Source organism: Dermochelys coriacea, chromosome 2 (genome assembly GCF_009764565.3).
Source record: "Dermochelys coriacea isolate rDerCor1 chromosome 2, rDerCor1.pri.v4, whole genome shotgun sequence".
Lineage (NCBI taxonomy): Eukaryota > Metazoa > Chordata > Testudines > Dermochelyidae > Dermochelys > Dermochelys coriacea.
In genome coordinates, this window is record NC_050069.1 from 119533064 (window position 1) to 119560883 (window position 27820).

The 27820-nt window shown below is 41.1% G+C and overlaps 1 protein-coding gene and 1 long non-coding RNA gene across 3 annotated transcripts in view; one reads left to right on the forward strand and one right to left on the reverse strand.

Moving 5' to 3' along the window:
* Positions 1-27820, reverse strand: part of FARS2 (phenylalanyl-tRNA synthetase 2, mitochondrial) — a 388905-nt gene that overhangs the window by 92000 nt on the left and 269085 nt on the right. For both annotated transcript variants that reach the window (XM_043508366.1, XM_043508367.1), the window contains one exon: positions 26862-27013. In XM_043508366.1, coding sequence (XP_043364301.1) covers positions 26862-27013 — 152 coding nt within the window. The remainder of the gene's footprint in view (positions 1-26861; positions 27014-27820) is intronic.
* LOC122458778 lies at positions 8333-26891 on the forward strand. Its single transcript, XR_006279030.1, has 4 exons — positions 8333-8509; positions 18028-18135; positions 22829-22948; positions 26806-26891. It is a non-coding gene; the product is annotated as an uncharacterized LOC122458778 (long non-coding RNA).

Sequence of the window (27820 nt, forward strand, 5' to 3'; positions counted from 1 at the left end):
CAAGCTGCACTAAATGAATCTTTCCACAGAAGCCTATGGGGCATGACTTGCTCCTTCTTTCCTGCACCACGGACATCTCTACCCTGATGGCTTTTTGAAGACATCCTCAGTGTTCCCATAAACAAAAATTTCTCTTTGCGTCTGTACCCCACTAGACATGTTGGACAGACAGAACACAGGAAACTGCTAACTGCAAATCAGCTGTGTTTCTAGTCACCCCCTCCACGGCCATCTTCTTTTCATCCTCTTGCCTTTCTACCTTTACCACAGGCTGCCTCCTGATTGAATTCAGACAGATATTTGGAACCATTATCAAACACAACAGACCACAATGAACAATATGCTCTTGGCTTGAAAAAAAAAAGCAATCTCAAGTCACTGTGTCCTCATTGTTTCTCAATTACAGCACTGCAAAGTAGATTAAAACTCTCCTGTCTCTGCAGCGATTGCCTTTAATGCAATCAGGTTGTAGAGATACATTTTTAAAGGTCAAACAGCTAATTTCGAATAGAGGAGGGAAAGAAAAAAAAAACAGCTAAGCCACCTGCAGGAGAAGTGCACTTATTGATCACAGGATGACTATGAGCTGCCAATGTGATATGGCTGTGAAAAAAGGTAATGCGGTTTTGGGATGCATCAGGAGAGGCATTTCCAGTAGGGATAAGGAGGTTTTAGTACCATTATACAAGGCACTGGTGAGACCTCACCTAGAATACTGTGTGCAGTCTCCCATGTTTAAAAAGGATGAATTCAAACTGGAACAGGTACAGAGAAAGGCTACTAGGATGATCCCAGGAATGGAAAACTTGTCTTATGAAAGGAGACTTAAGGAGCTTGGCTTGTTTAGCCTAACTAAAAGAAGGTTGAGGGGAGATATGATTGCTCTCTATAAATATATCAGAGGGATAAATACAGGAGAGGGAGAGGAATTATTTCAGCTCAGCACCAATGTGGACACAAAAACAAATGGGTATAAACTGGCCACCAGGAAGTTTAGACTTGAAATTAGACAAAGGTTTCTAACCATCAGAGGAGTGAAGTTTTGGAATAGCCTTCCAAGGGAAGCAGTGGGGGCAAAAGATCTATCTGGCTTTAAGATTCTACTTAATAAGTTTATGGAGGAGATGGTATGATAGGATAATGGGATTTTGGTAATTAATTGATCTTTAAATATTCAGGGTAAATAGGCCTAATCCCCTGAGATGGGATATTAGATGGATGGGATCTGAGTTACCCAGGAAAGAATTTTCTGTAGTATCTGGCTGGTGAATCTTGCCCATATGCTCAGGGTTTAGCTGATCGCCACATTTGGGGTCGGGAAGGAATTTTCCTCCAGGGCAGATTGAAGAGGCCCTGGAGATTTTTCGCCTTCCTCTGTAGCATGGGGCACTGGTCACTTGAGAGAGGATTCTCTGCTTCTTGAAGTCTTTAAACCACGATTTGAGGACTTCAATAGCTCAGACATAGGTGAGGTTTTTGTAGGAGTGGGTGGGTGAGATTCTGTGGCCTGCGTTGTGCCGGAGGTCGGACTAGATGATCAGAATGGTCCCTTCTGACCTTAGTATCTATGAATCTATGAAGCACTGGCACAAAATCCCTCTGACTAATGTATACAAATTAAGGGCTAGAGTGTGCCCTGCTCAGCACAGGCGTGCAAGATGGGATCCCATGAAAGAGCAGGCAACACTGTAGCTGGGGAGTGGAGCCACAGCTTATTTTTGCCACTGCCGGTGCTAGGTATCAAGCAGAGACAAGGTGGCTCTATCCCTCCTCTGCCCAGCCAGCACACCGGGAGAGAGAACACAGCATACCCATATCAAGGGCAGAGCTACTAGTGTGCTTTGCTTCTGGGAGCCCTGGGAGGAAGTCTGGCTCCTGCTGCTATGCAGCCCCTAGGCACTTTATCCAGTGCTCCTCCACCCCAAAGCACCCAGGCATGCTTCAAAAACTCTTTATAGTCCAGAGGAGCAAAGCTGTTCGTGTGTTTATACTTCTCTGAACTGTGTATCTATGTCTGTCTCTATATCAGAAATCATGTTTATTTACTCCAAATACGAATCTCAGTTATAGTACCAAATTATTCTGAGGGGGTAACAACAAAGATGCTGCTTTCAGTCCAACATGGATTTCTTTCAAAGCAGTTTTCAACGTGCTTTAAGCAGCAGAAGCTGTAGAATTGTAAAACACAAGGCTGTCTGCCAAGACCAAGCACTGCTGCAGCTGAGCAGGCAGAAGTTCAACATAAACAAAAATAATTGAAAATGAAAACCAAGAAAGGGGTGAGGGGCTAGACAGAAGAAGCAGATGATGCCAAGACTTAAAAAAAAAAAAAAGACGAGGTTTTTCCAGGGGAAAGTGTGGTTCTCTCTCTCTCTCTCTCTCTCTCTTTTTTTTTCTTAAATCCTCCTAAATATGCTTCTAGGTGATTCTAGGAATTTGCATGGCCAGCAACAGATTTTGAATGCGATTGTAATCTAAATAAACTATTGTAATGAGTTAGAAACTGGTTAAAAGACTTCAGAGAATAAGAGGTCAGTTTTCAACATGGCTATAGGTACCCAAAGGATCAGCACCAGAATGGGAATTGCTTAATATATTTCTTAATACATTTTTTAAAAAATTGACATTAAAAGAACACTTAGGTTGCAAAGTTAAACACTCAAAAAGCTAGGAAATGCCATTTTACACTTGCAACCATACTTCTATCCCCTAGTGCAGTGGTTTCCAAATTGCGGGTCGCAGAATGTAAGGCACTGGGTTGTGGCGGCTCTGGTCAGCACTGCCGACCGGACCATTAAAAGTCCCGTTGGCAGTGCTGCCCTGCTAAGGCAGGCTAGTCCCTACCTGTTCCAACACTGTGCTGTGCCCTGGAAGTGGACAGCAGCAGGTCCTGCTCCTAGGTGGGGGGGGCATGGGGCTCCGCATGCTGTCTCTGCCCCGAGCACTGGCTCCACACTCCCATTGGCCGGGAACCAGCCAATGGGAGCTGGGGGGGGGGTGGTGGTGCCTGCGGGTGAGAGCTGCATGGAGCTGCTTGTCCACCTCTGCTTAGGAGTTGGACCTTCTGCTGGCAGCATCCAGGGCTCAGCACGGTCCGCAGTGCCAGGACAAGCAGGAAGCCTGTCTCTGCACCCCAGCTGTGCTGCTGACCAGGAGCCGCCTGAGCCTGCCTTGCACCCCAACCCTGCTCCCCAATCCCCTGCTCCAGCCCTGAGCTCCCCCAAACCCAGAACCTCTTCCTGCACCCCAAACCCCTCATCCCTGGCCCCACCCCAAGCTGTGACCCCCTCCCGCACCCCAACCTCCAGCCCTGAGCCCCCCCCACACCCTGACCCCTCATTCCTGGCCCAGCCCCGCAGCTATCACCCCTACACCCCAACCCTCTTCCCTAGCCCTGAGCCCCTCCCACACCTCAAACCCCCCAATCTCCAGCTCTGTTGGGTCATGGGCATCAACAATTTTTTTCAACTGGGTCGCCAGGAAAAAAGTTTGAAAACCACTGCCCTAGTGAATCCATCCTGAGCAGGGGCAGGGGTCCGGTAATTTCCTGGGGCTCATGTAATTTAAAACTATCACAATGCATGTGCCCAAGGGGCAGAATTAAGATTGCAGGAGCAGATTTTTGCATATAATTTCCATATTATTTATTTGCTTGTTTTACAGAAAAAGGTAAAAAAACAATTTGATTATGTACAACTGTAATGACCTCTGCTCATGCATCATCAGCAGGATTTGAATCCTAATCCTTCAGCACATGCCTCTAGTGCTTGGAATATATGACCTAACTGGTAGCAGAAGAAAGTTATCATCACAAAGATGGGGATGCTAGGGCCATGTGCTGGGTCCAGGGGATGGGTTAGGAGAGCACAGCCTGGCTTTCTCTCCCCAAAGCCTCTGCTACATCTGCTATGGCAGCTCCTAGGTGTGTTCCCACTGAAATGTCATTGTTGCCTGCTGGTGTTGTGGCATTGGACTGGCCTTAGAATGTTCATGTTCACTTATTGTTCTGGATGCTCCCAAAATTTTCTAGAGGAATGCAAGTGAAAAGGAAAATGGAAATGTAACAGTTTGTATCATCTCAGCAAAATCTGAATGGAAAATCAGGGGACAGACAACAAAGGCACTTATTTAACCTAAAGGCTTTCCCGTGCTGAACTTCAAAGGCCTGTTGCAAATGGTAAAGGTGTTAGACCTTCTCAAAAAGATCACTAGAATTTATAATGGAAAATGTTATACAATCTAAAGACAGGGATTGCTAACAGTTCCACTTGTGATTTGGAATATGGAGTTAACAGTGAGGTGGCAAAATTTGCAGATGAAAAGTATGCAGGAAAAAGTGGCCTGGACATCATGAACAGCACAATGAAAAAAAATCTGCTAAATATGGAAGTGGTCCAAAAAACCCCCAGCAAACCAACCCCAAACAACATGTTAGGATGTTCTCTAAGAATAAGATAGAAAATAACACTTAAAATATTTTAATGCCTATATAAAAATCAATGGTATGTCCTCACCCTGAATACATAGTTTAGTTCTGGTCACCACATCTAAAAATAAAACAGAAAACAAGGGGTCCAGAGAAGGACAACAAAAGTATTAGTCATGAAAAGATTTTCTGCATGAGGAGAGATTGATGAGATTAAGTTTATTTGGTTTAGAAAGGAGATAAATAAGGAGGGGGCACAGCAGAGTTATATAAATAATGAATAATACAAAGAAAATAAGTTGAGAGCTCACACTCTCATAACACAAAGCAAAATGGAATGAAATGGAAAGAACCAATAAAAAGGAAATACATTTTTACACAACAGATAAATAACCCATGGGACTCATTGCCACAAAATATCACCAAGAATTTAGGAGGATTCAAACAGGATTAGATATGGATAATGAAAACATCCACATAGTTACATTAGATTTTAAAAAGTATGCATGGAATAAACCCTCGTGATTCAGGACATAAACCAGTCACTAATTGATGGGAATTAAGAAGAAATTCTCCTACGGGTAGATTATTTCATAATTGTCCATTATGGAGTTTCTTGCACCTTCCTCTGAAGCATCAAGTATTAGCCAATGTTGGATACATGCCACTGGAGTAGATGGACCATTGATCTGACTAGTATAGCAATTACTATAAAAAGAAAAGCAGTACTTGTGGCACCTTAGAGACTAACAAATTTATTAGAGCATAAGCTTTCGTGAGCTACAGCTCACTTCATAGCTCACGAAAGCTTATGCTCTAATAAATTTGTTAGTCTCTAAGGTGCCACAAGTACTGCTTTTCTTTTTGCGAATACAGACTAACACGGCTGCTACAAAGAAACCAGCAATTACTATGTTTCTGTTATAGCTTTTCAGCCAGCACTTATGCCTAAGGATGACAAATGTCAGGGTTAGGTTCACTATTACGCTGAAAGTATTGGGTTGGGTTTTCTAAGCAACCTAGATTACACCAAAAAAAAATTAAATTTTTACAGCCACTGTGACAAACTCACTGTCATTTCACTTCCAATCTTCCTAATGCTTAAACTATTGCAAATTCCTTGTTCTCTTTGGGATTTTTTGGTTGTTTATTTTTTGTTCTCCCATTGCATCTTTTAATACATATAAATATTTTAATCTTGTTATTTTTTGAGCATCCAGGAAAAATACTGCAGGCAATTACAAAAACAAGAACAGTGCATATTTTTCATGTCCTAGTGCTACTATGTATGGTCAAGTTTATGGAGCGCACTGCATTACAAATCTGCAAATCTACTCTTTTTGAGAGCAAGATTTTCTGAAGACAGCAGAGTTTGAAAGGAGGGCATTAGAGGTTCTGAAGAGAAAAATGCTGCCAGCCATACCAATGCCGAAAGCAGACAGTGACTTGCAAATAACACTCCAAGTAACACCAGGCAAGAAATCTGTTAATCATACAAAAAGAGAGCTTACAAAAACTTAATATAAAGGCAATAAACATGCAAGTCTAGTTTGGCAAGACCAAAGCCTACAATGATGCTTCACCCCTTCCAAAATATTGTATTCTTCAGTATATTGCTGGATATAAAATAATAATAAACACTAGATGAATTGCCATATCTTAGGGTAAATCTAGAAAGCCTAATGTGCCATTTCATATTCCGTACTTGATCAGGCAATCTGCGTGGTGAAGCAGTATGTCTTAAGTGCAAAAAATGATAATGAATCTGCCTTTCATTTCTGTGAGGTCATAGAAATTGGAATTCTTAGGCTTTCATACTTTAGAAGCTACTTTCACAAGGCATAAAAAGAATGGAATTGGTGGCTAAGTAAAGGGCAGATATAACAAACATACTACAGTACCTACATTTCTTTTGTAGTTTCTCATTATGTGTAAAACCTAATGGCTGAGACCTCTCGAAGTTACTATAATACAATTATTAATAATTATGACTACTTTATACTATTGAGCAAATAGCAGTGTGCCCCTTTTGACCAACAAGTGTATTTTTATGTGCAACCCCCAAGGAGATTACATAGATTCCTGGGGCTCTGTTTGTGGGCAGCGCAGGGAGAGGCACACTGTCCTTGATAGGGAGGGGGAGCCAAGGCAGACTCAGAGTCCACCCAGCAACCCATAAGGAGTGAGAGGCCCTCCCAGGGAGAGTCAGTCTGGAGCCAGCGAGGGAAAGGGCAGGACTGGCTGCGTGGGGAGCTGGTGAGTCCAAGGCCTGCATGCAGCGTTCCCCCTGAGAACTAGCTTCTAGGGACCTGACAGCAGATCCCTCAGCTGGGATTTTCCTTCCCCACTGATGATTCCCAATTTGTAGTGTTTGCTGGGAAACTTCCCAGCCAGGCTGGGTTCGCCCTCCAGCTCCCTAGGTGAGACCAGTCGCCACATGGTCAGCTCTGCTCTGGCTGCTAGGCCAGGTAAGCTGCCTGCTGAGTGTGTGACAGGAGGATGGGCTTGGAGGCTACAGTTTGGATGTTAGTGTAGTTGTGTAACCTACACCTTGAGCCCTGCACCCCTTTGGGGGGAGGGGAAATCCTGCCACATAATTTCACAGGAAAAAAAGAAAGAAGATACACCCCGCTGAGTGGGTGACGGGATCCAAAAGAACCCAGACCTGTCCATCAAAACCTGTAAGCGGATTGGCATTAAAGGAGGTAACCAGATGGAGAGGGGGCGCTACATATGACTATCATATTTCTTAGTGTGGTATCAAGGAAGGCCAGGATGCCAGAAGAGAAATGACTGAATTATTGTAGACAGATTAGGTTTTAGGAGGAAAGAAAATATTTAGGATATAATACAAAATGTATTGAAGTCAATGGAAAAACTCCTACTGATTTCAATGGCCTTTGGATGAAGTTCTTGGTGCTCGATCCTATACATTTCCTATACAAAAATTCCAGTGAAATCAACAAGAGGTTTGGATGCCACTGAATGCAGGGTGGGCTCTTAGACAACTACAATCATTGTTGTAACACTTTAATTTAACTGACATGGCAGTATCAGTAAGTACAACACAACTTTATTTTGTGTAACACTTTTCCTGCACACATATGAAATGCTTTGGACAGCTCAATAATACAAGCACACAACAGCACAAAGAAAAGTTATAATTTATTTCATATCTCATCATCATAAACACAAAGCTGAACATTTTTATATGCAATATCCAAAAAGGTACTGGAAAGGTTTGAGAGTTTGGACAAACTCTCCAGAACACTGCACAACTACACAGTCCTTAATTTTGGAACTGTGTCCCAGAGACGTATGGAGAGAGTGTAAAGTAATTGTCTGGAATTGCTAAGGACAAAGCATCCTGAAAGCTTTCTCAACAACACAGATAAAGTGAAGGGAGATCTAACTTCTTTAAGAGAGTTGCTCCTATGGTTCTATTGTCATAGTGGATTTGAGGGGAACTGGAAAAAAAGGATCTGAATGGCAATATGACTAGATGAAAATGTCCATCAGCAGGAAAGATGGCAAAGACTGAGGGCCTGAGCCACCGCTGTTATCCAGCTTTACGCCATGCATATCCGTAGGAATTACATCAGTGTAAGACTGGGGGAAGGCAGTTGAGAATCAGGTCACAACCTGTTTGTCTAAAGAAAGAAATGATTGGAAGGAAATCTCATTTCTCACATTTGTTCAAAGTTCTTCTGTCAGGATATAGAACACTTTCTGGCACTGATTATTTTAATACCGACCCATGGGAGTGTGTGTGGGGACAAGTGGCATGGGTGCAGAATAAGAAATCTGACACTCTAACATCTTATAGAAGGTTATAGCAGGAGAATAAATCAGACTGATATTTCTTTATTCTTTTGTCCAAAGAAAGGAAATTAACAACAACAAAGATATTAAATACTGCACTTAATCCAGGGTGGAAGTTCCCAAACTCTTTATTAATAGGAAGAAGCCCAATTGGTGATGATCTACTTCAAATGTCACGAAAAATCATGGATATTTTGGGAATTGGAGGAAACTGTTGAGACAACTGAATATGCTAGGATAGTGGCTCAACAAGAGAGACAGGTAATGTATGCTTTTGTTTTTTAATTAAAATCTTTCGGGCACAGGCTAAATAGCACAGCATCTTAGCTCACCTGATAATTTTGCTCTTTATGATTGTCCTTCAACAAGGTATTGTTGAATCTGGGCCTATAAAACTGTCAGGTTCCAGCATATTCTTAAAATGCTACTGCACTCTGCTGGAAGTAAACAATGCAAATACAGATGGGTCATCAAACATATGTTTCTTCCGAATTGTTTAATATCAGTTCATCCATTTGATCCTCTGATCAGCAGAGACATGGCTGATGGCTTTTAGCACATACCCTTCAAACCTGGAACAACTTTACTGATTTGGCTGTACTCACTTTTGTTTGTTTTCATGTATAGTCTGAGCATTCAACCTTATTCTTGTTACACTTCTTTCCTATTTGTGCTTCTTTTTATGTATAATAATAAAATAAATAAATAATAATAATAAACGGTTACATTGTGCTATATATATTAGCATCCTCTCAATAGAATTAACTAGTTAAGTACATCAGATTTCATTGTATATGTTTAAACTGATATTATATCTTGTAATTAAAATTCCAACAAAAACAAACAAAATCAGAGACTAGTAAGCTATATCTAGTTTAGATTTGTAAGTACTTCAAACTATTATATGCTAATGGATTGGGTATTAGAGATAAGATAACATAGGTGAGATGAAGGTAGAAATGTTTATATGTTGAATGTAACACAAGAATATTGATAATAAAACACACTCTTTAGTTTGTATAATTTAACAAACATGGTGGGGCAGAAGACCTTTTGAGGAGCCAAAGGGAATTCTCCCCTGATGCTTTTTGTAATGCTATCTAGACTAGTTCAATCGCAAATTATGTTTGTGAGAATTTATTTATGAGCCCCAGGAATATACCATCTCTGGGAGGCATGAATTATCAGTATCTAGGGTGGGATGGATATGTATGACCTACAGTACAACTTACAAATGTGATGAATGCTGTATAAAAGTCCACACTGATAGCGTAAGACAAGAAAATTATCCCAAACCAATACTTCAGCTTTGTGACAGAATTTTAACCTGAGGTTTCCAGAAGCCCAACTAGCCCCACCAACAACCCAAGATTTGCATTACAAAACTGCTGCTTCTGAGCGGGGCTGAATTGCTCAGGAGATTAGTAATAGGATATAGAACCTTCAAGTGCTGTCTAGGTTACCAGTCCAAATGCAGCCCGCTGTCGTAGTGACTAAAATTGTTTTCCAATAGCCTATGAGAAATTAGTTTGATGGTCTCATCCAGTTCCCAGTAAACTAAGGTCTAAATTACAAAAAACAATTACAAGTGACAATCTTCTTGTAGAACTCAGAGAGGCCAGAGACTGCATGGGCAAAAGGCACACCCCCAACCCCAGAGTAACCTCCTGTCAAATTTCAAGTCCTTGCTCGAAAGCATGGAGGAGCTAGAGTTTCTCAGTGAAATGGTTTCCAGAAATTTATTTTTTAACATGGGCAAAATGTATCCTTCCCTAAGCTCATTGTGAGAAATGGCTGTGCCAGTTTAGTTGAAACAAACAAAATCTGACCGTAGCAGACATCCAGCACAGAAAATCTCAGCTTGCACAATTAAAGTTTGGCAAAGTTCTAAGCAACTGAAAACATGGTCTTATAATGGGAAGTGTTGGGAAACCTTAAAGATAGGAGCTGCTATCTGAGCCACCTATAAAGTCCTCTTATCTAAACTTAAGTGTTTCCACTATCACAGAGAAGATGTTTTATATATATTTTCGTTAGCTTTAAAATGCTGATAACTTGAAGCCTATCAAGTGAACTGTGTTCCCACAGCCAAGCAAGGTGAAGCCTAATCAGTATCTGAATGGCAAACATCAAAGGAACAAACCAGGATGTTCTAGGAAATACTGCTAATGGTTTAAGAGTTTGTACTGTACTCTACCTTTTGAGTTAGGTCTGAACCAATGCCCTGGGCTAACACTAAGGGCTTGTGCTGCAGGAAATGCAGTCTCATATAAGACAATACCCAGATCCTGTATTAATGAAACATCCTGTGGCAATTTTTTCTTTTGTTTTTAAAAATAATTAATGGGAGGGGAAATTACAATGATCTGAAAAAAATCAATATTGTTACATCAAACTACTGAAATCATACTATAAATACAAATACTATCAATAGATATTAAATCCCATATGAGTCTTCACATAAAATTACTATTACAGGGTGTTCATCTGAAGATTTCTAAGTGCTTTACAGCACTATCATCATCTACATTTGACAAATAGGATAATTGAGGCACAGAAAGTCTTAATATTTACCTAAGGCTACCCAGCCAGTCATGGGCAGAGCTTGGAATAAAACTAAGATTCTCAACTAACTCCTTGCTGGAAAAGCAGAAGCACCTGGGAAAATTCTAGTTTGGTAAATTAGGATTTTAGGTAGGGTATTAGCCCTGTAATCTCTATATTATTCCACATTTCCTTCTTCTATGTGTTAAGCAGCTACCATATTCTGTCCCAGAAGGGTCCAAGTTTCAGTGATGGATGCAGTTATCCTTGTATGTAGTATAGATATTTGTTGCATTTGCAAGGCACTTTGAAGTGCTTTTGGATGAAAGGCATGACTATAGAGATACACGCCTACATCTCAATTATATAGTAAAAATAACATATGTAAATTATTGTTCTCATAATAATCATCGCATAACACTGATTTTTTTTTCTTATAAATTTTGGCCAAGATTTGCAAAAGTGATGAGTGATCTTTGGTGCCTTCAGTTTTCAGTACTCAAGTTGATACACCTGAAAAGGGCCTGATTTTCACAGGAATGGAACATCACACTTCTAAGATTCAGACTCCTTTAAACGTGTCAAGTTTCCCCTGCCCCCCAAATCATTTGTCATGCTTGAAAATATTGGCTCATGTTTTAAATGCAACATTTTTGAAAGGAAAAAAAAAGTTACTCAGGACTAATGCCTCTCCCTGTTATCAGCTGCAGATTTTACTTTTTTTGATCATTCAATTTTTGGCACCCAGCCCCAGTTTTAAAAATCCAACAGGAGAAACAGTGCAGAATTACTCTAGACCTCTGACGCCAATTTCCTTGCAGACTGTCTGATGGGAAAGGCAATGTATAATCAACCAATCAGGAAAGAGACACAAATTTCTCCTCCCACTCTCAACATTCTGACAGACAGTAGACAAATAACCATTCTTAATAGCTTGCCATCAAAGTCTGCGGTTTCCTTCATACCACTGTATTCAGATCCATTTTGGATCAGGCTGTGTTCTGTTATGCAATGCAAGGCTCTTCTGAGAGTACACAGCAAAAGACATTTTTCACTATTAGAAACAAATTACTGTTAACAGGCTTCAGTAGGAATCCCATCATTCTTCTTTGGTTGGAGGCTAAGACATGCTAACTTGTGGGAAGAATGGTACCGAAGAAAGGAAAAAAGATAAAGAGGAAACCACAGGATTCCGTTAGGGGTAAAAAAAACCAAACAAAACACCTGAAGTGTGATATATCACCAGTGATATTCCATTAGAAATGTAATCACCCTTCATGGATAACGAGAACAGAGGAAACCTTAAGTGCATGAGCCACATGGAAGAACATGTAGACTCACTTATTCAGGCAAATGCAGAATATTGCTCTGCTATATAGAAAAGGGATAGCCAGAATCACACTGAATCTCTGTAAGAAGCTACAGCAGGAGAGCTTCACCTTTTTTCACTATGTTATCTGGAAGTCAGTCCTTAACAATCAATCCTCAGGCACATCCTAGAAACCTTTGCAAGGGTTCCCAAAGCACTTCACAGGAATTAGTAGTGTGATTCACTGGATACTTTTAGCATGCTAGTGGTTGGTGAAAAATGGCTAAACAAATGAGCTACAACAGGACACAAAAGAAAGAAGCAGGCTCCAGCCTCCAGACGGTTGCAGGTGAGTGGCTCCCCTTGTGGTCCACAGGCTGAGATCTAGTGCTCTACAGAATCTCCCCCCAAGAGCTGTCTCCTCCAGCACACAACTGCAGGCGTTACGGGAGTTTGAGATGCATATGAATATGTTTGTGAAAAAATAAACTAGCAAAAGCCTTTGTAAGTAGATTCAGTGAGACAACACCCCTTGATAGTGTTATATCCAAAGCCATAAAGACAGAAACTCATTACATGCCATAGAGAATGGGAGGAGGGAGAAAATGTTTTTCTGTCCAGTTTTGGATCTTTGTCCTTAACTTTTTTTTTTAAGTTAGCAGGAGCAGCTGCTCTATACAGCTTCCATTCTGCCCTTAAATTAAGTCTCCTGTTTAATGCATAATGCACTTGTTTTGCCTTATATTACTTTAGCTCTGTGAAGTGGCTCAGATACTTATCAGTAACACCTACTTTAAACCCCAAGGTCTCAAGTTCCTCTTAAGCATATATTGAGAAAAATTCTATCCCTTCCTGGGAGCTGAACGGAGAGACAGGAATGGGGTGGTAGTACTGGTTTCAGCCACCTCTCTGTCACAAGAATCATTCTACTCACGCAAGGCACAATGACTCCAGTCAGAGAGCCACAGTACATTACCAAGCAAACCTTTCACAAGGAGCACAGCAGTCCTTTGCTCCTGCATACTGTTTATCACAGTGTGACAGATATGGCAATATCCTGGGCAAACCTTATGGAGTTAACTTAAATCTGATTGAATTACACTTAAAACCTTAAAAAGAAAAGGAGTACTTGTGGCACCTTAGAGACTAACAAATTTATTAGAGCATAAGCTTTCGTGAGCTACAGCTCACTTCATCGGATGCATTTGGTGGAAAAAACAGAGGGGAGATTGATATACACACACAGAGAACATGAAACAATGGGTTTATCATACACACTGTAAGGAGAGTGATCACTTAAGATAAGCCATCACCAGCAGCAGGGGGGGGAAAGGAGGAAAACCTTTCATGGTAACAAGCAAGGTAGGCTATTTCCAGCAGTTAACAAGAATATCTGAGGAGCAGTGGGGGGTGGGGTGGGGTGGGGGGAGAAATAACATGGGGAAATAGTTTTACTTTGTGTAACGATATAACCGCATTTGCTCCAACCCCTCAGACAGAGACAAATGCCTACAAGATCTCTATCATGCATTCCTACAACTACAATACCCACCTGCTGAAGTGAAGAAACAGATTGGCAGAGCCAGAAGAGTACCCAGAAGTCACCTACTACAGGACAGGCCCAACAAAGAAAATAACAGAACGCCACTAGCCATCACCTTCAGCCCCCAACTAAAACCTCTCCAACGCATCATCAAGGATCTACAATCTATCCTGAAGGACGACCCATCACTCTCACAGATCTTGGGAGACAGGCCAGTCCTTCCTTAAAGACAGCCCCCCAATCTGAAGCAAATACTCACCAGCAACCACACACCACACAACAGAACCACTAACCCAGGAACCTATTCTTGCAACAAAGCCCGTTGCCAACTCTGTCCACATATCTATTCAGGGGACACCATCATAGGGCCTAATCACATCAGCCACACTATCAGAGGCTCGTTCACCTGCGCATCTACCAATGTGATATATGCCATCATGTGCCAGCAATGCCCCTCTGCCATGTACATTGGCCAAACTGGACAGTCTCTACGTAAAAGAATGAATGGACACAAATCAGACGTCAAGTATTATAACATTCAAAAACCAGTTGGAGAACACTTCAATCTCTCTGGTCACTCGATTACAGACCTAAGAGTGGCTATCCTTCAACAAAAAAGCTTCAAAAACAGACTCCAACGAGAGACTGCTGAATTGGAATTAATTTGCAAACTGGATACAATTAACTTAGGCTTGAATAGAGACTGGGAATGGATGAGTCATTACACAAAGTAAAACTATTTCCCCATGGTATTTCTCCCTCCCCCCCCACCCCCACTGTTCCTCTGATATTCTTGTTAACTGCTGGAATTAGCCTACCTGCTTGTCACCATGAAAGGTTTTCCTCCTTTCCCCCCCCTGCTGTTGGTGATGGCTTATCTTAAGTGATCACTCTCCTTACAGTGTGTATGATAAACCCATTGTTTCATGTTCTGTGTGTGTGTATATCAATCTCTCCTCTGTTTTTTCCACCAAATGCATCCGATGAAGTGAGCTGTAGCTCACGAAAGCTTATGCTCTAATAAATTGGTTAGTCTCTAAGGTGCCACAAGTACTCCTTTTCTTTTTGTGAATACAGACTAACACAGCTGCTACTCTGAAACTTAATACCTTGAGGGTCCATGAGTGATTCTACAGAGTTTCCTTAGCAGAAAGACAGAACTCATGCAATCTCTTATTAGGAACTTTTCAGAACCGTTGGGGACAGTGCATATGTATTGTGAATTCCTAGGAATACTTAGGAGAATATAAATGACCACTTCAAATTCATCCTTTTGAAGCTATGCCCTGTGAAGAGAAACCACTTGTATACCAATTACCCACTCCTGAGAACTCCAGTTCAAAGACCTCTGAATTGTGTAAATGATGGACTGAACTTCTCATGAGTGTTCTTGTTCTGAGCAAAGAATATTTTACATATATTTTCTCTGTAGTCCTTTTACTTTAATAATCAAATGTACTTGCATACAAGAATGGTGTAGTAGCTTAACTGTGGGCAGTGATGCTGTTGTTAGTCTCTGAAGATAAGGCAAGCAGGTCTGCTTAGGCAGTCTGTCTTTGTCTAAGAATAAAACAGTGAAGGCAGGAAGCTGTTTAGCATGGAGATACCGGGCCAGAAGGGAGAGAGACCAGTCTCCAACCAAGAAAGACAATTGCTAGGGAGCTGGAAGCCTATGACTGTGTGCCCTTGCTGCATCACTAAAGGAAAATATAGGTGCAGCTGCCCTGAATTACGACCTGCAGTATATGTAATCGCCAGCTGGAGCTCTGGGCTTGGGTCTTACCTGCAGACCGTGCCCCCTTGGAGCTGTGAAGTGCCAGCTGGCATGGTAGCCAGGCACTTCTTAGACTGCCATAAGGCTAGGAATAGACCCTATAATGCTATTTATATGGAGGGAAGGGGAGAAAGTCGCTATGCCCCTCTCCACCCTTACTGTAACTTCACAGAAGAGGATGAATTTAGCACTAAATAATTAATTCTGCCCTTCATCTTTGATGGCTCCAGAATTAATTTTTGTAAGAAAAAAAACCTCTCTCTGGTTAGGACGGATTTTTAAAAAGTTGATTCACTGCAATAAACAGCTGAAAGGTTAATGATCTCTATGCTGGCAAATGTTAACATTTAAACCAAGGAAACATGCTTTCGTAATTTCAGAACAAACAAATGTCAGCATTCTTGGAAGAGATCACAATGTTTTCAACTTGTTTGTTTTGTAGTTGGTGGATATTCTGTACTAACAATCAACTTGTTTAAAGTTACAGGTCTAAGAAAACTATAACCAAGTCCTGTGAGGTTCTGATGACCCTCATCTCTAGCTGGCTAATGGGATTCAGGACACTGACCACCCTTTAGGACTGGGGTGGGCAAACTTTTTGGCCCGAGGGCCACATCAGGCTTCCAAAACTGTCTGGAGGGCAGGTGTAGTGTATTAAATTGCTCCTAGTAGGAATGTGCTGCTTATGGTGTACTACTTACGGCTGCCAGTCCTGGAGCTCTGAGTGGCATGGTATGGGGGCGGGGGTGGGGAGATTGGATAAGGAGCAGGGGGTCCTGGGGGCAGTCAGGGACAAGGCACAAGGGCGGTTGGACAGGCATGGGAGTCCCAAGGGGCCTGTCAGGAGGTGGGTGTGTGGATAGGGGTCATGGCAGTCAGGGGAGAGGGAGCGGGGGGGGGGGGGTTGGATAGAGGGTGGGGTCCTGGGGGAGAGGTTAGCGGCAGGGTGTCCTGGGAAGGGGCAGTCAGGGGACGCAGGGCTGGGGGGCGGGGTTGGATGCGTCGGGAGTTCTGGGGGGGCAGTCGGGGATGGGAAGTGGGAGGAGGTAGATAGGCTGTTTGGGGAGGCACAGCCTTCCCTACCCGGGGTGTAGTGTATTAAATTGTCCCCCATAGGAATGTGCTACCTACAGTCTACTACTTATGGCTGCCAGTCCTGGTGCTCTGTGAGTAGCACTTTCCTATGGGGAGCAATTTAATATACTACACCTGGCGGTTCTCGCAGCCCTGCTGCCCAGAGCGCTGGTGGCATGGCGAGCTGAGGCTGCGGGAGAGGGGCTGGAGGCTAGCCTCCCCAACCGGGAGCTCAAGGGCCGGGCAGGATGGTGGCCTGCAGGCCGTAGTTTGCCCACCTCTGCTTTAGGAGCTATATGTTACAGAGATGGGCCTGAGCTGCAAAGATTGCATTTGGATCAAGACTTCTCTAAAGATCAAAACTTCTCTAAAATGTATGCATCTGATGAAGTGAGCTGAAGCTCACGAAAGCTTGTGCTCAAATAAATTTGTTAGTCTCTAAGGTGCCACAAGTCCTCCTTTTCTTTTTGCGGATACAGACTAACACGGCTGCTACTGTGAAATCTAAAATGTAGGTATCTCTAATACAATTGTTAATGTTAACATTACTGTCTGTGTTAGCCATTTGTAATTGATCCATGTTTGTAACTTTCTATTATTTATATTAGGTATAACATGTACAAGCATGGCAAAACATCTTTTATATTTTAAGTAATTTTGAGGGTAAACGAAAATTGTATATTTTTACTTTTAAACAAAAAACCTGAATAGAAAGAATACAGCTCACCAAAAAAATAAATAAATGAAGTAAAATAAAAAAAGCAGTTTAAAAATATACTACCGGCATAAGATGGAAGTAAATGTAGAGAGAAGAAACAGATGTCCATTTTATACCTTTTAATGTACTGATGTGATGAAAAATTACTTTTTTCTAAGCAAATACCAAATAGAGGCTATATAAAGACTAACTTATCATCCTAATTCTTTGCATTGGCTTAACACCTTTACAAGTGAGTATCTTAAAGCACTTTACAAACATTAATTAAGGTATTATCATACTCATTTTGCAGATAGGGGAAAAAAGGAGACATTAAGTGACTTGTTCAAAGTTCCCCACAAGTCTGTACTTCTAGTCCCAGATCTAATCAGAGGTAGCGCTCAGCAGTAAGGATGAATAGCGAGATGGTTCAAAATTAGTTAGGGTTTTCAAAACTAGGGAAGACTCAAGTACCCCAGGACCTCACAAAACATAATAATGGTCAGATTCAGTTCAGCATTGCCAAGTGCAAGGTAATGCTGTGACCCAAGAACCTCTTGGTGTCAACTGGCAGAGGGTATAAAGGTTACAAGGGATCCCCTGGGTCTGGTATTTACATTGTACCTCATTAAAAAATGTCATGAGGATTTTTACTGAAACCCTATGTCACGCTGGTCATCATAATCTTTGCAAAAATGTATGTGCAGATAATACTTAAGGAGATATATACGAAATTATGTCCTTAGGGCTTGTAGGTAATATGCCTTAAGACCATTTCCACAAGGCCAGAGGTGGGAGACTCTTATCTATCTGGTTAACATTTTGTGTCTTACAACAGAAGTCTATTTGTGTACTCAGTCAAATGCCAATGAAGAGACTGTGGGAACTTCAAGAGAAGAAATAAACAGCAAGAGGTGAACATCAGGGGAGTGACCCCTGTTTTCAGGTAAAGGTCTAATATATCTGTGGGTGCAGAAAGACACCCTGGCATCCTTCATCTGGGGGAGACAAGTTGCCAGCAGGTTTGGTCTCATGAAAGGAGGATTTCAGCATCCTGGTTGAAAAATGCTGGGAGAAGAACTTTGGGTAGGCAGCACCTTCTTAGAAAAGAGGGCATTTGTTTGTTAAATTTAAGCTCTAGAATGTGTAATGATTTTATAAGTAACCCTCTGTTTCCATTAGTCCTACTTGCTATCACTTGAATCTCTATTCTTTGATAAATAAATGCATTCTTATTTTCACTATAAACATATGTAAGTGCTGCATGTTAAGCGGAACTAGGGTCTACAGTGTAACTGGCAAGCTGGGATATACTGTTTCTTTGGGAACAGCAGTGCTGGTAATAATGTGAATGTCCAGTGGAACAGGGGCTAGACACTCCAGCGGGGCACTCGGAAGATTTGGGGTTTGATGTTTATCTTTCAGTAACTTGCATGAGGGATAGCAGAGCCTGCATGGGCTGAGAGGAGAGTACTTGTGTTGCCTGTGGCTGGGCTTGTCAGGAAGCTCACCCCTGGTGGGCACAGAAAAGGCTCCTTCATGCTAAGGACAAGTGGTAGTGAGGTGTCTCACAACCCTGGGTATCCCCAGGGAGCACATTAGAAGAAAGGGGGGAGGGATAGCTCGGTGGTTTGAGCATTGGCCTGGTAAACCCAGGGTTGTGAGTTCAATCCTTGAGGGGGCCATTTAGAGATCTGGGGCAAAAATTGGGGATTGGTCCTGCTTTGAGCAGGGGGTTGGACTAGATGAGCTCCTGAGGTCCCTTCCAACCCTGATATTCTATGATTCTATGAAAGAATTTCAACTGCTCTTACACACTCGTGGGTTCTGAATTAGCTTTGATCCCTTAGGAAACAGATAAAGGCAACAATGACAGTCGTTCAATGCACAGTGGCTGTCAAATAAAAAGTGTCTAAGATGTTAGACAGTATTAATAATGGGAGATAGAATAATATGGAAGACATTTAAGTTATTTAAATCCTTAGGTGGATTATGCTGAGAATAAGGATTAGAGGCATGTGTGTGGGCATAGCGGTAGATCTAGACGGCTGGCAGTTAGAAGACATCTACTCTATTCCAGATCCTGTCACTGACTTGCTGTGTCACCTTAGGGAAGTCATTTAGGCCAACATTTTCCTAAGTGTCTATTGATTTTCATACACCCATTTTTGGGTGCCCAATTTGAGACACCTTGAGACATTATTTTCAGAGGTTCTAAGCATCTACAACTGCAGAGGAAATCAATGGGAGCTGTACAGACCCAAAACTTCTGAAAACCAGGACTCAGATCCTTAAGTTGAGCATCCAAAAACGGAGACACTGAAAATTAGTGGACACTTAGAAAAATGTATCTAAATGTGCCTGGGCTTCAGTTATTCCATTTTTATATTAATGATAACGATGCTTATCCAAGTTGGTAAAATGTTTGAGATCAACAGATGGTGAATACAAAAGTGCACAGCTTTGTAGAGGCAGGAGAGGATGATTTGACGTGAGGAGATATACAATTAATAGGACTAGGTTTATTTCATTTGGGAAAGGAAGAGGAGATGCGAAAGAGGTTTTTGACATAAAATAGGTAATAAAGAAGTCCAGTTGGATCCCTGTTTCCCAATAATATTAGACCAAGATGAAACTAAAAGACAACTTTTAAAAACTAATTAAAATACTTTGCATAGTGTATCAAAAACTCGATGCCACTGAAAATCTTCCAGGCAAATAAGCTTAGTAAGATTTTAAAAATAATAGTATCTACAGTTGCACTAAAATTATAAGGTCTGTCAATTCTCAAGCTTCAGAACACAAGGTGACACCAGTATGGAGTCAGAATGAAATTGTACCATGAATTATAGACCTGCAGAATTTGGGCCAGGATGGTGATTTTATGTGCACCTCTGAAGCAACTGGTACTGGACAATTCTATAGACAGGATACTGGACCAGATGGTGTCTTGGTATACCCTGGTATGACAATTTCTATTTCTATATTTTTAAATTCATACAATACCTACATTATCATAGGTTTCAGAGTAGCAGCCGTGTTAGTCTGTATTCGCAAAAAGAAAAGGAGTACTTGTGGCACCTTAGAGACTAACAAATTTATTAGAGCATAAGCTTTCGTGAGCTACAGCTCACTTAAGCTTATGCTCTAATAAATTTGTTAGTCTCTAAGGTGCCACAAGTACTCCTTTTCTTTTTACATTATCATAGGCTTCCTTTTTTATTGGATAATGTCCCCAGTGGACCTCAGTCTGTCCTTCTGGGCCACTACAGTCTATCATCTAAATATTAACTGTAGTTATATGTACCAATTGTGAAAATGAATATTAGTTCAGTAGATTATTACAATAGCTATTACAATCTATCATGTAAATATGCTTTTAGACAGTTTTAAAGTGGTGGATAATTGATATTGCATATTTCAGCTTTTCTGGTCTTTTAAATGCTAGCCCAATTGCTGGGGATGGCTTTGAAGTAAATCTAGTTTCAACCCAGGGAGAATGTTTTATGGTTGAGTTTTAAAGCTGGACTGATAGAAGTAAATGGATGAACCTCGCTAGTTGGAGGTTTTACTAACTTCACATATTTTGGGATTCTCAAATCTATTTGAAGTTCATGCATAATTTTCCCTATAATTTAAATCCATGCTTCCCCTCCTGCACAAGGACAATTCAACTTTTTTTTTTAAAGAAATATTTGTTCTATAAATTTGAGATTGAACCCAACATTCTAAGCTAGCACAAAGTGGGTGACCTGTATACAACATATATATTGCCTAGTTGTAGTTATTTGTTACTTAATTAGATTTCTCTTCTCACCCTCACAGTCTAAAGATTTCCATCTCGTCTCCTCTGTGAACCACTTTCACTTTGTTTCTCCCCCCATGGATTTTATTCTCTGCCACCATTCTGCTCTGTCCTCCCAATCTGCAATCTTTTCTACAGCAAGCAGAATGCATACCCTATAATGATGGAGTCGGACTTGAAATTTCAAACCCACGATATTCCCATATGTACAAAAAATAAGCAAACCAAGGGCTTGTCTTCACTATGGGGGTAAATTGACCTAAAATTACGCTACTCCAGCTACATGAATAACGTAGCTGGAGTCAACGTAATTTAGATCGACTTGCTCTGGTGTCTTCACAGTTCTGAGTCGACGGGAGATGCTCTCTAGTCGACTTTTCTTCTCAGAAAGCTGGAGTACCGGGGTTGACCAGAGAGTGCTCTGCCATCAATTTAGCAGGTCTTCACTAGACCTATTAAATCGATTGCAGCGGTGTCAATCTCCCCATAATGGAAACCAGCCCTGAGTTTGCTCATCCCTAGAACCAACACAAAGTTAACTAGAGTGCCATAAAATACATTTCTATAAAACTGACTGCAGGGCAGATCAAAGTTCAGAATGGGTTGGTTTTCAACAAGCCTCATGATATTGCACTATTCCCTTTCAGCTTCCATTCTTGTGTAGCTTTTCCTCCAACTGTGGTGTTGTGTTCTCCATGTGTACACTAAGTGAAATTGACTGTATTCCTGACCTTTCAAAAGCAATGGCTCTGTTGCCACAGAAAACCAATTGGAGCAGCAGGCAAGAAAAAGATGAGAATTTAAGGAAGGAAAGCAAAGGTGAAAAGAGAAAGAAAAAAACCCTCAGCCTGAGAGGGGAGTAAGCCAGATGGAAAACTGTAACCTAGAGAACCATTGCTTGACCATAATACACAAAGGCTTATTTGACTTGTTTCTAAACAAAGTTGAAAAGAGTATTTCTTGGTTCCTTTTATATCCAGTCCATTGACTACTGACTGGATGATACAAGAGATGAGGTCCATGCACCAGGAGCAGATGCTGATCTGGCTTTTATTGCTATGCAATAAAATATAGCATAAAATAATCTTGTGCAGATGAGGATACAGACACACAGCATTCACAGGACACAATTTCTTTTTTATGACAGATCTTTAATTATGACAGTTACAGATTTTGACCTACGGAGCGTTATTGCTGTTTAAAACTGGGATTTTCAAAAGGAGCCTCAGTACCAGAGGCATCTGATTTCAATTCTCAAGGCAATGCAGGAGCCCCAGTACTTCAAAGTTCCTATGGTACCCAGATTGGGCCATGGAGTCTCCTTAGAATGGGAGCTGCCTATACTTTTCTGGGGGGAGTGATGCTCCTTTGTGGCTGAGCACATGGCTTTAACCAGCCTATCAGAATCCTGAGCTATCATGATCTTTGTAGATGGAACCCATGAGTTAATGGATATGGAACTCACTGGGGTGCTTTTACTCTGAGGTTGGTCTGCCATGCCTGGATCAGAGGCTGGCTGCACAGAGTGGCCTAGGAAAAACATTTTCAAGAGCACCTCCCTAGCTTGTAAGGTCCTTTTAAGAAAAGGACTAAGTCGCCCACAGAACATTTGGAAGGGCTATGTACTTCCTCTACCCAGAAAAATCACCTGTATGCTTGTATCCTTTACTGGAATTGCTGCCTCACAAGAGGATCAATACTTAAAGCCTGGAGATTCAACCTCTCTTATTAGAGAGGAAAAAAATACAAAAAGTACAACTTCCAAAAGGCTGTCAATTTATCTGCCAATGAGAAACTACCTAACTAATGCTAATACACACATAATTATTCACAGCTAATGAAAACATATGCATGAAGATGTGGACACTGAGGAGTTCGGTCTTGCAGTCATGGGTGGTGAGAAGGAACTGAGTGGCAGTTGGGCCTGCTCCGCCCTTTACATCCTCAGTCACAGGTGCGTAAGGATGCCCAGGACACAAACACAACCTGCTAGCCAAAAGACACTTATCTGTGTTGTATGCATGCCAAGAGTGGAATACCAATGGATGAGTGCTCCAGGAACCATCTTCATTATGAGCACTTAATTTTATTTTTTGTCATTTTGAGGGCTAAGAGACAAAAGTGAAACATGGAGATCTTCTCATTCATTGAAGAGATTAAGTTGTGCTATTTTGTGTGGGAGGAAGGGGAGAGGAGAAATGGGGCCTTCGCCGGCTTTTACAAACCACTGTGTAATCTTGCTCGGAGGCTTGCTCGATTACTGGGGTTGATGAAAAGGGCCAGAAGCCAGCCAATAGTCTTCAAAAGACCCTGATATAACTTATTAATTTAATGCAGAAATATTAGTCTTCCGTTTATTTGATCAAAGAAATGAAAAGCTCCAGAGCACTAAAGCACACAGTTCATCAAAAGGAGGCCTCTATCCTCTGATAGCTCTTGTCAAGCAGTCTCTGCTCTTCTGGTGATCTTTGCAGAGAAACTACAACTGGGACTCCGCCAGGTCAGCAGTTAAAGGTAATCTCAGAGAATCCTTCAGCAAACTGTAATGTACTCAGGATGAAGAACAAGGAGTTCAGGGACTGAACTAATTGTGTTTTAATTTGTGTAATACTAGCAGCAAACAGGGTTTCAGTGTTATTCCACTGTAATTCACCTCTTGCAGAAGCAAAATGAAAACATGATAGAAAAATATCACTGATAAAGACCTAAGTTCTAAAAGTATTTGTGTATGCATTGCTTGATCTGCATTTTTTTTGGTGGGGGGGGGGAGGAGGAAGCAGAGTATATGCCACGAAAAGAGAAAATAAGGGGATGTAACATACATTGGCTTTTATACAATCTAATCAGGAGATATGGGAGCAATTTGATAGACAGTGGTCGAAGATGGGATCTGCTGACTTCTCCCTACCCCACTACAAATCTTCCCTTTATCAATTAATATGGTGGGCAAAGAGGGGGTAGAGAAAGGATCAGACAACATACTGGTCATCTGATTATTCTATATCCAGGACATTTTGAAACCGTGGCAGAGTATACCTGCTAAACTACAATAGATAATAGTTTTTCTATTTTAGTATTTACACATTTACAAATGTACAACTGTCTCCAGAAAGTATACAAGAAATTCATTCAAAGACAGGAAGAACCTTCCTTCACTACTCCCTTGCTGTCTTTTTAACACGGCATGTGAAAATAAATTTTCCTGCTTATTCTCTCCCATACTGCCTTTTCAGGGTATTTTTAATTGTTCTGATTAAAAATTTACTTTGTTAAATACCACTGAGAAAACAGTTCATTTCTAGTTTCCAATTTTATATATTTCTTTCCCCTGCCTCCATGTAACAGGACCTGACGAGCTCTGTGTAAGCTCAAAAGCTTGTCTCTCACCAACAGAAGTTGGTCCAATAAAAGATATTACCTCACCCACCTAGTCTCCATATAACAGGGATGTGACCAGGTCATTCTGCCGTGCCTTGCCTTGATTTTCCTACTTGGATTCCACAAAAACTCCAGATCACAGTCAAAAGGTAATTAAAACCACTCCCCTTCTGAGACCCAATGTATTTAGTTGTCACACATGTCGGCATTCTAGGCACCAACCCCAGTTCACTCATGCTCTCTCTTTAGGTAGGGAGTCCCCAGGCTTCCTTCCCAGAGCTGGGTCTCCATTCTTTTACTCTTTGCAAGCCCCAAACTCCCGTGGTGCCCAGGTCCTCCCCGCAGGAGTTTCTCTCACACTCTGCAGTTTCCTGAGCGTCGTCCTTGTAAGGCCCAGTGAGTCTCAAACCCTGGGACTGCAGCAGAGAAAAAAGCAGAAAAAAAAGGTTTTCCTCCTTGCCCCCCCTTCCTGCTGGTAATAGCTCATCTTAAGTGATCACTCTCCTTACAGTGTGTATGATAAAACCCATTGTTTCATGTTCTCTGTGTGTGTATATATAAATCTCCCCACTGTATTTTCCACTGAATGCATCCGATGAAGTGAGCTGTAGCTCACGAAAGCTTATGCTCAAATAAATTTGTTAGTCTCTAAGGTGCCACAAACACTCCTTTTCTTTTTTTGAATACAGACTAACACAGCTGCTACTCTGAAACCTACTAGCCATAGAGCAACATGGCTGCCATTCCGGAGACAGAGGACTCTTCCATCCCCCAGCCTCTGTAGAGACCTAAGCTCACCCCCTGCTGCATTATGGGAGTTCAGAATTTTGCCCAAAAAGAATGGTTAGCAACAAAGGTAATACCACATTTTTAAACACAGTAGCCTGAGAAGATAGCAACCAACACAAAAACTGTCAATGGAACAGATATTTTATCTAGAGTAAAAACATAGAATTAGCATATAGGAAATTAGATTAGTTCTAGATGGGTCTTTCCCATTTTTACATAACTTTCTGATGCATCTTTTATTGTATCAAAACTGATATGAAGACTGGCAATTAAAATGTATTTTCAGCAACATCAGTGTGCTTAGTTTTCAGGTCTATGCATTGTCTTGTGCTAACTGACAATACAGTACTGCCCCAGTAGCAATAAAAAGAAAAAGCTGTGCATAGCTGCAACAAACTTTTTCTTCACATTCTCCATAGCTAATAATCTTATTTCTCTTTATGCTGAGGTGCACTCATTATCTGATCATAGCCTATATTGTTCTCCTGGACATTTGACTTTTCAGTCTAGAGGTATTAATTGAAAATGCTGTTCACAGGAAGAGACATCACTTAAATATTAGGAATGCTTAGGGACTAGAAATGCAAAAAGATTTTAGATGACTCCATAAATTCCAGTGGCACATCCATTTCTTTGCATAAATGAAATTCTGTTTCATACAACGCCAAGCCCACTTTAAGGAAAATGCCAACAACCAACCAAAACTTATTCACCTGTTGAACCATGATAGCTACCAGGCCAGAAAAAAATTGATAAATCCAGCATACAGTGAACAACAAATTCAAGAGAACGATGGTGTCAAAAGTCTGACTGTGGTAGGAAAAGCCTGCAGGATGCAGGGCATAAACTGATTATCAGCTAGGTTTAGGTCAGAAATTTCCCTTCACCCCTGAGATAATATTGGACAATTAGATTCACAGCCCCATAAACCTATAAGAACAAAAAAAGACTGAAAATAAATTATTTTTAAAACCCAATTTTTAAAATGGTTTCAGCCAATAAAATTTTATCTCTTACCCTCTTTGAAAGGGCATAAGGTAGTTTAAACTGTGTTAAAGATGATTTCAAAAATAGTTTTATCTGCAACATCTGGTATTTGTCACTGTTAGAGATAACCGACTATATTAGATGGACCACTCTTTTTTTCCTGTCTGATCATTTCTGTGCTCCTATTCTAACAGGAAGGAATTCTGGTGCCTGGAAGTGTGAATAGTTCCAGTTACATGGCTGGCTAATAGAAAACAGAGCAAAATCTAATCTCCCCCCTTCCACACACTAAATATAAATAATATTCTTATATGACCCAATATTATTCTTGTCATGCACGTCATACATGTTTGGATCAGACCATAGGAAAGGGAGGAGGGAATAAAACCAATAACAGTCATGGCTAGGGTCTAGGACTAGAATGGGGATGTTGTGGGTGAGGTACACTGGCAAATCTATTTGGGAAGTTGGTTTTCAGCCGGCACTATGCTTCCCTAGCATACATTCAACATTCATGCAAAACTTTAAAAGGAAAATAAAGTTTTTATAAAATAAAACCCATTTTGAAAACAGTGCTGTAGAAAACATTTTGGAGCTATGAAAATGTAAATGTACAGCCACTGTAATAACCAAGCATGTTTTTATACATTTTTCTAGATAACACATATCATCATCTGACAACGGGGAAGAAATATTTCAAGAGCTTTACTTACTTGGGATGCATGAATTTGTCAATGAGGACAACCTTTTCCACCAAGTCTCCTCCGATGGTTCGGACTAAATCATAGAAGTCATTTTCAGAGTATTTCTCCGAGGGCAGCCAAAAGGAGATGTCATTTATCAGAGGAGGATATTTGCTGAGAGGCTAAAAAATAAAAAAAAATATGAATACACATGTCATAAATATAAAGGGAAGGGTAAGCACCTTTCTGTGTACAGTGCTATAAAATCCCTCCTGGCCAGAGGCAACATCCTGTTACCTGTGAAGGGTTAAGAAGCTCAGTTAATCTGGCTGGCACCTGACCCAAAGGACCAATAAGAGGGCAAGATATTTTCAAATCTTGGGGGAAGGAAGGCTTTTGTTTTGTGCTCTTTGTTTACGGGGTTGTTGTCTCTTGGGACTGAGAGAGGCCAGACAGAAATCCAACTTCTCCAACCCATCCTAATCCAAGTCTCCAATATTGCAACCAGTATAGGTAAGCCAGGCAAAGCGGATTAGTTTATCTTTTGTTTTATGTGAATTTTTCCTGTGTTAAGAGGGAGGTGTATTCCTGTTTTCTGTAACTTTAAGGTTTTGCCCAGAGGGGGATCCTCTATGTTTTGAATCTGAATACCCTGTAAAGTATTTCCCATCCTGATTTTACAGAGATGATTTTTACTTCTTCTTTTTTTTTTTAAATAAAATCCTTCTTTTAAGAACCTGACTGATTTTTCCATTGTTCCAAGATCCAGGGGTTTGGGTCTTTGATAATTTTGTAACCAATTGGTTAGGATATTATTCTCAAACCTACCCAGGAAAGTGGGTGTGTAGGGCTTGGGAGGATATTTTGGGGGGGGGGGGGCGGAGGAGAGATGTCTCCAAGTGGTGTCTTTCCCTGTTCTTTGTTTAAAACGCTTGGTGGTGGCAGCATATTGTTCAAGGACAAGGCAAAGTTTGTACCTTTCGGAAGTT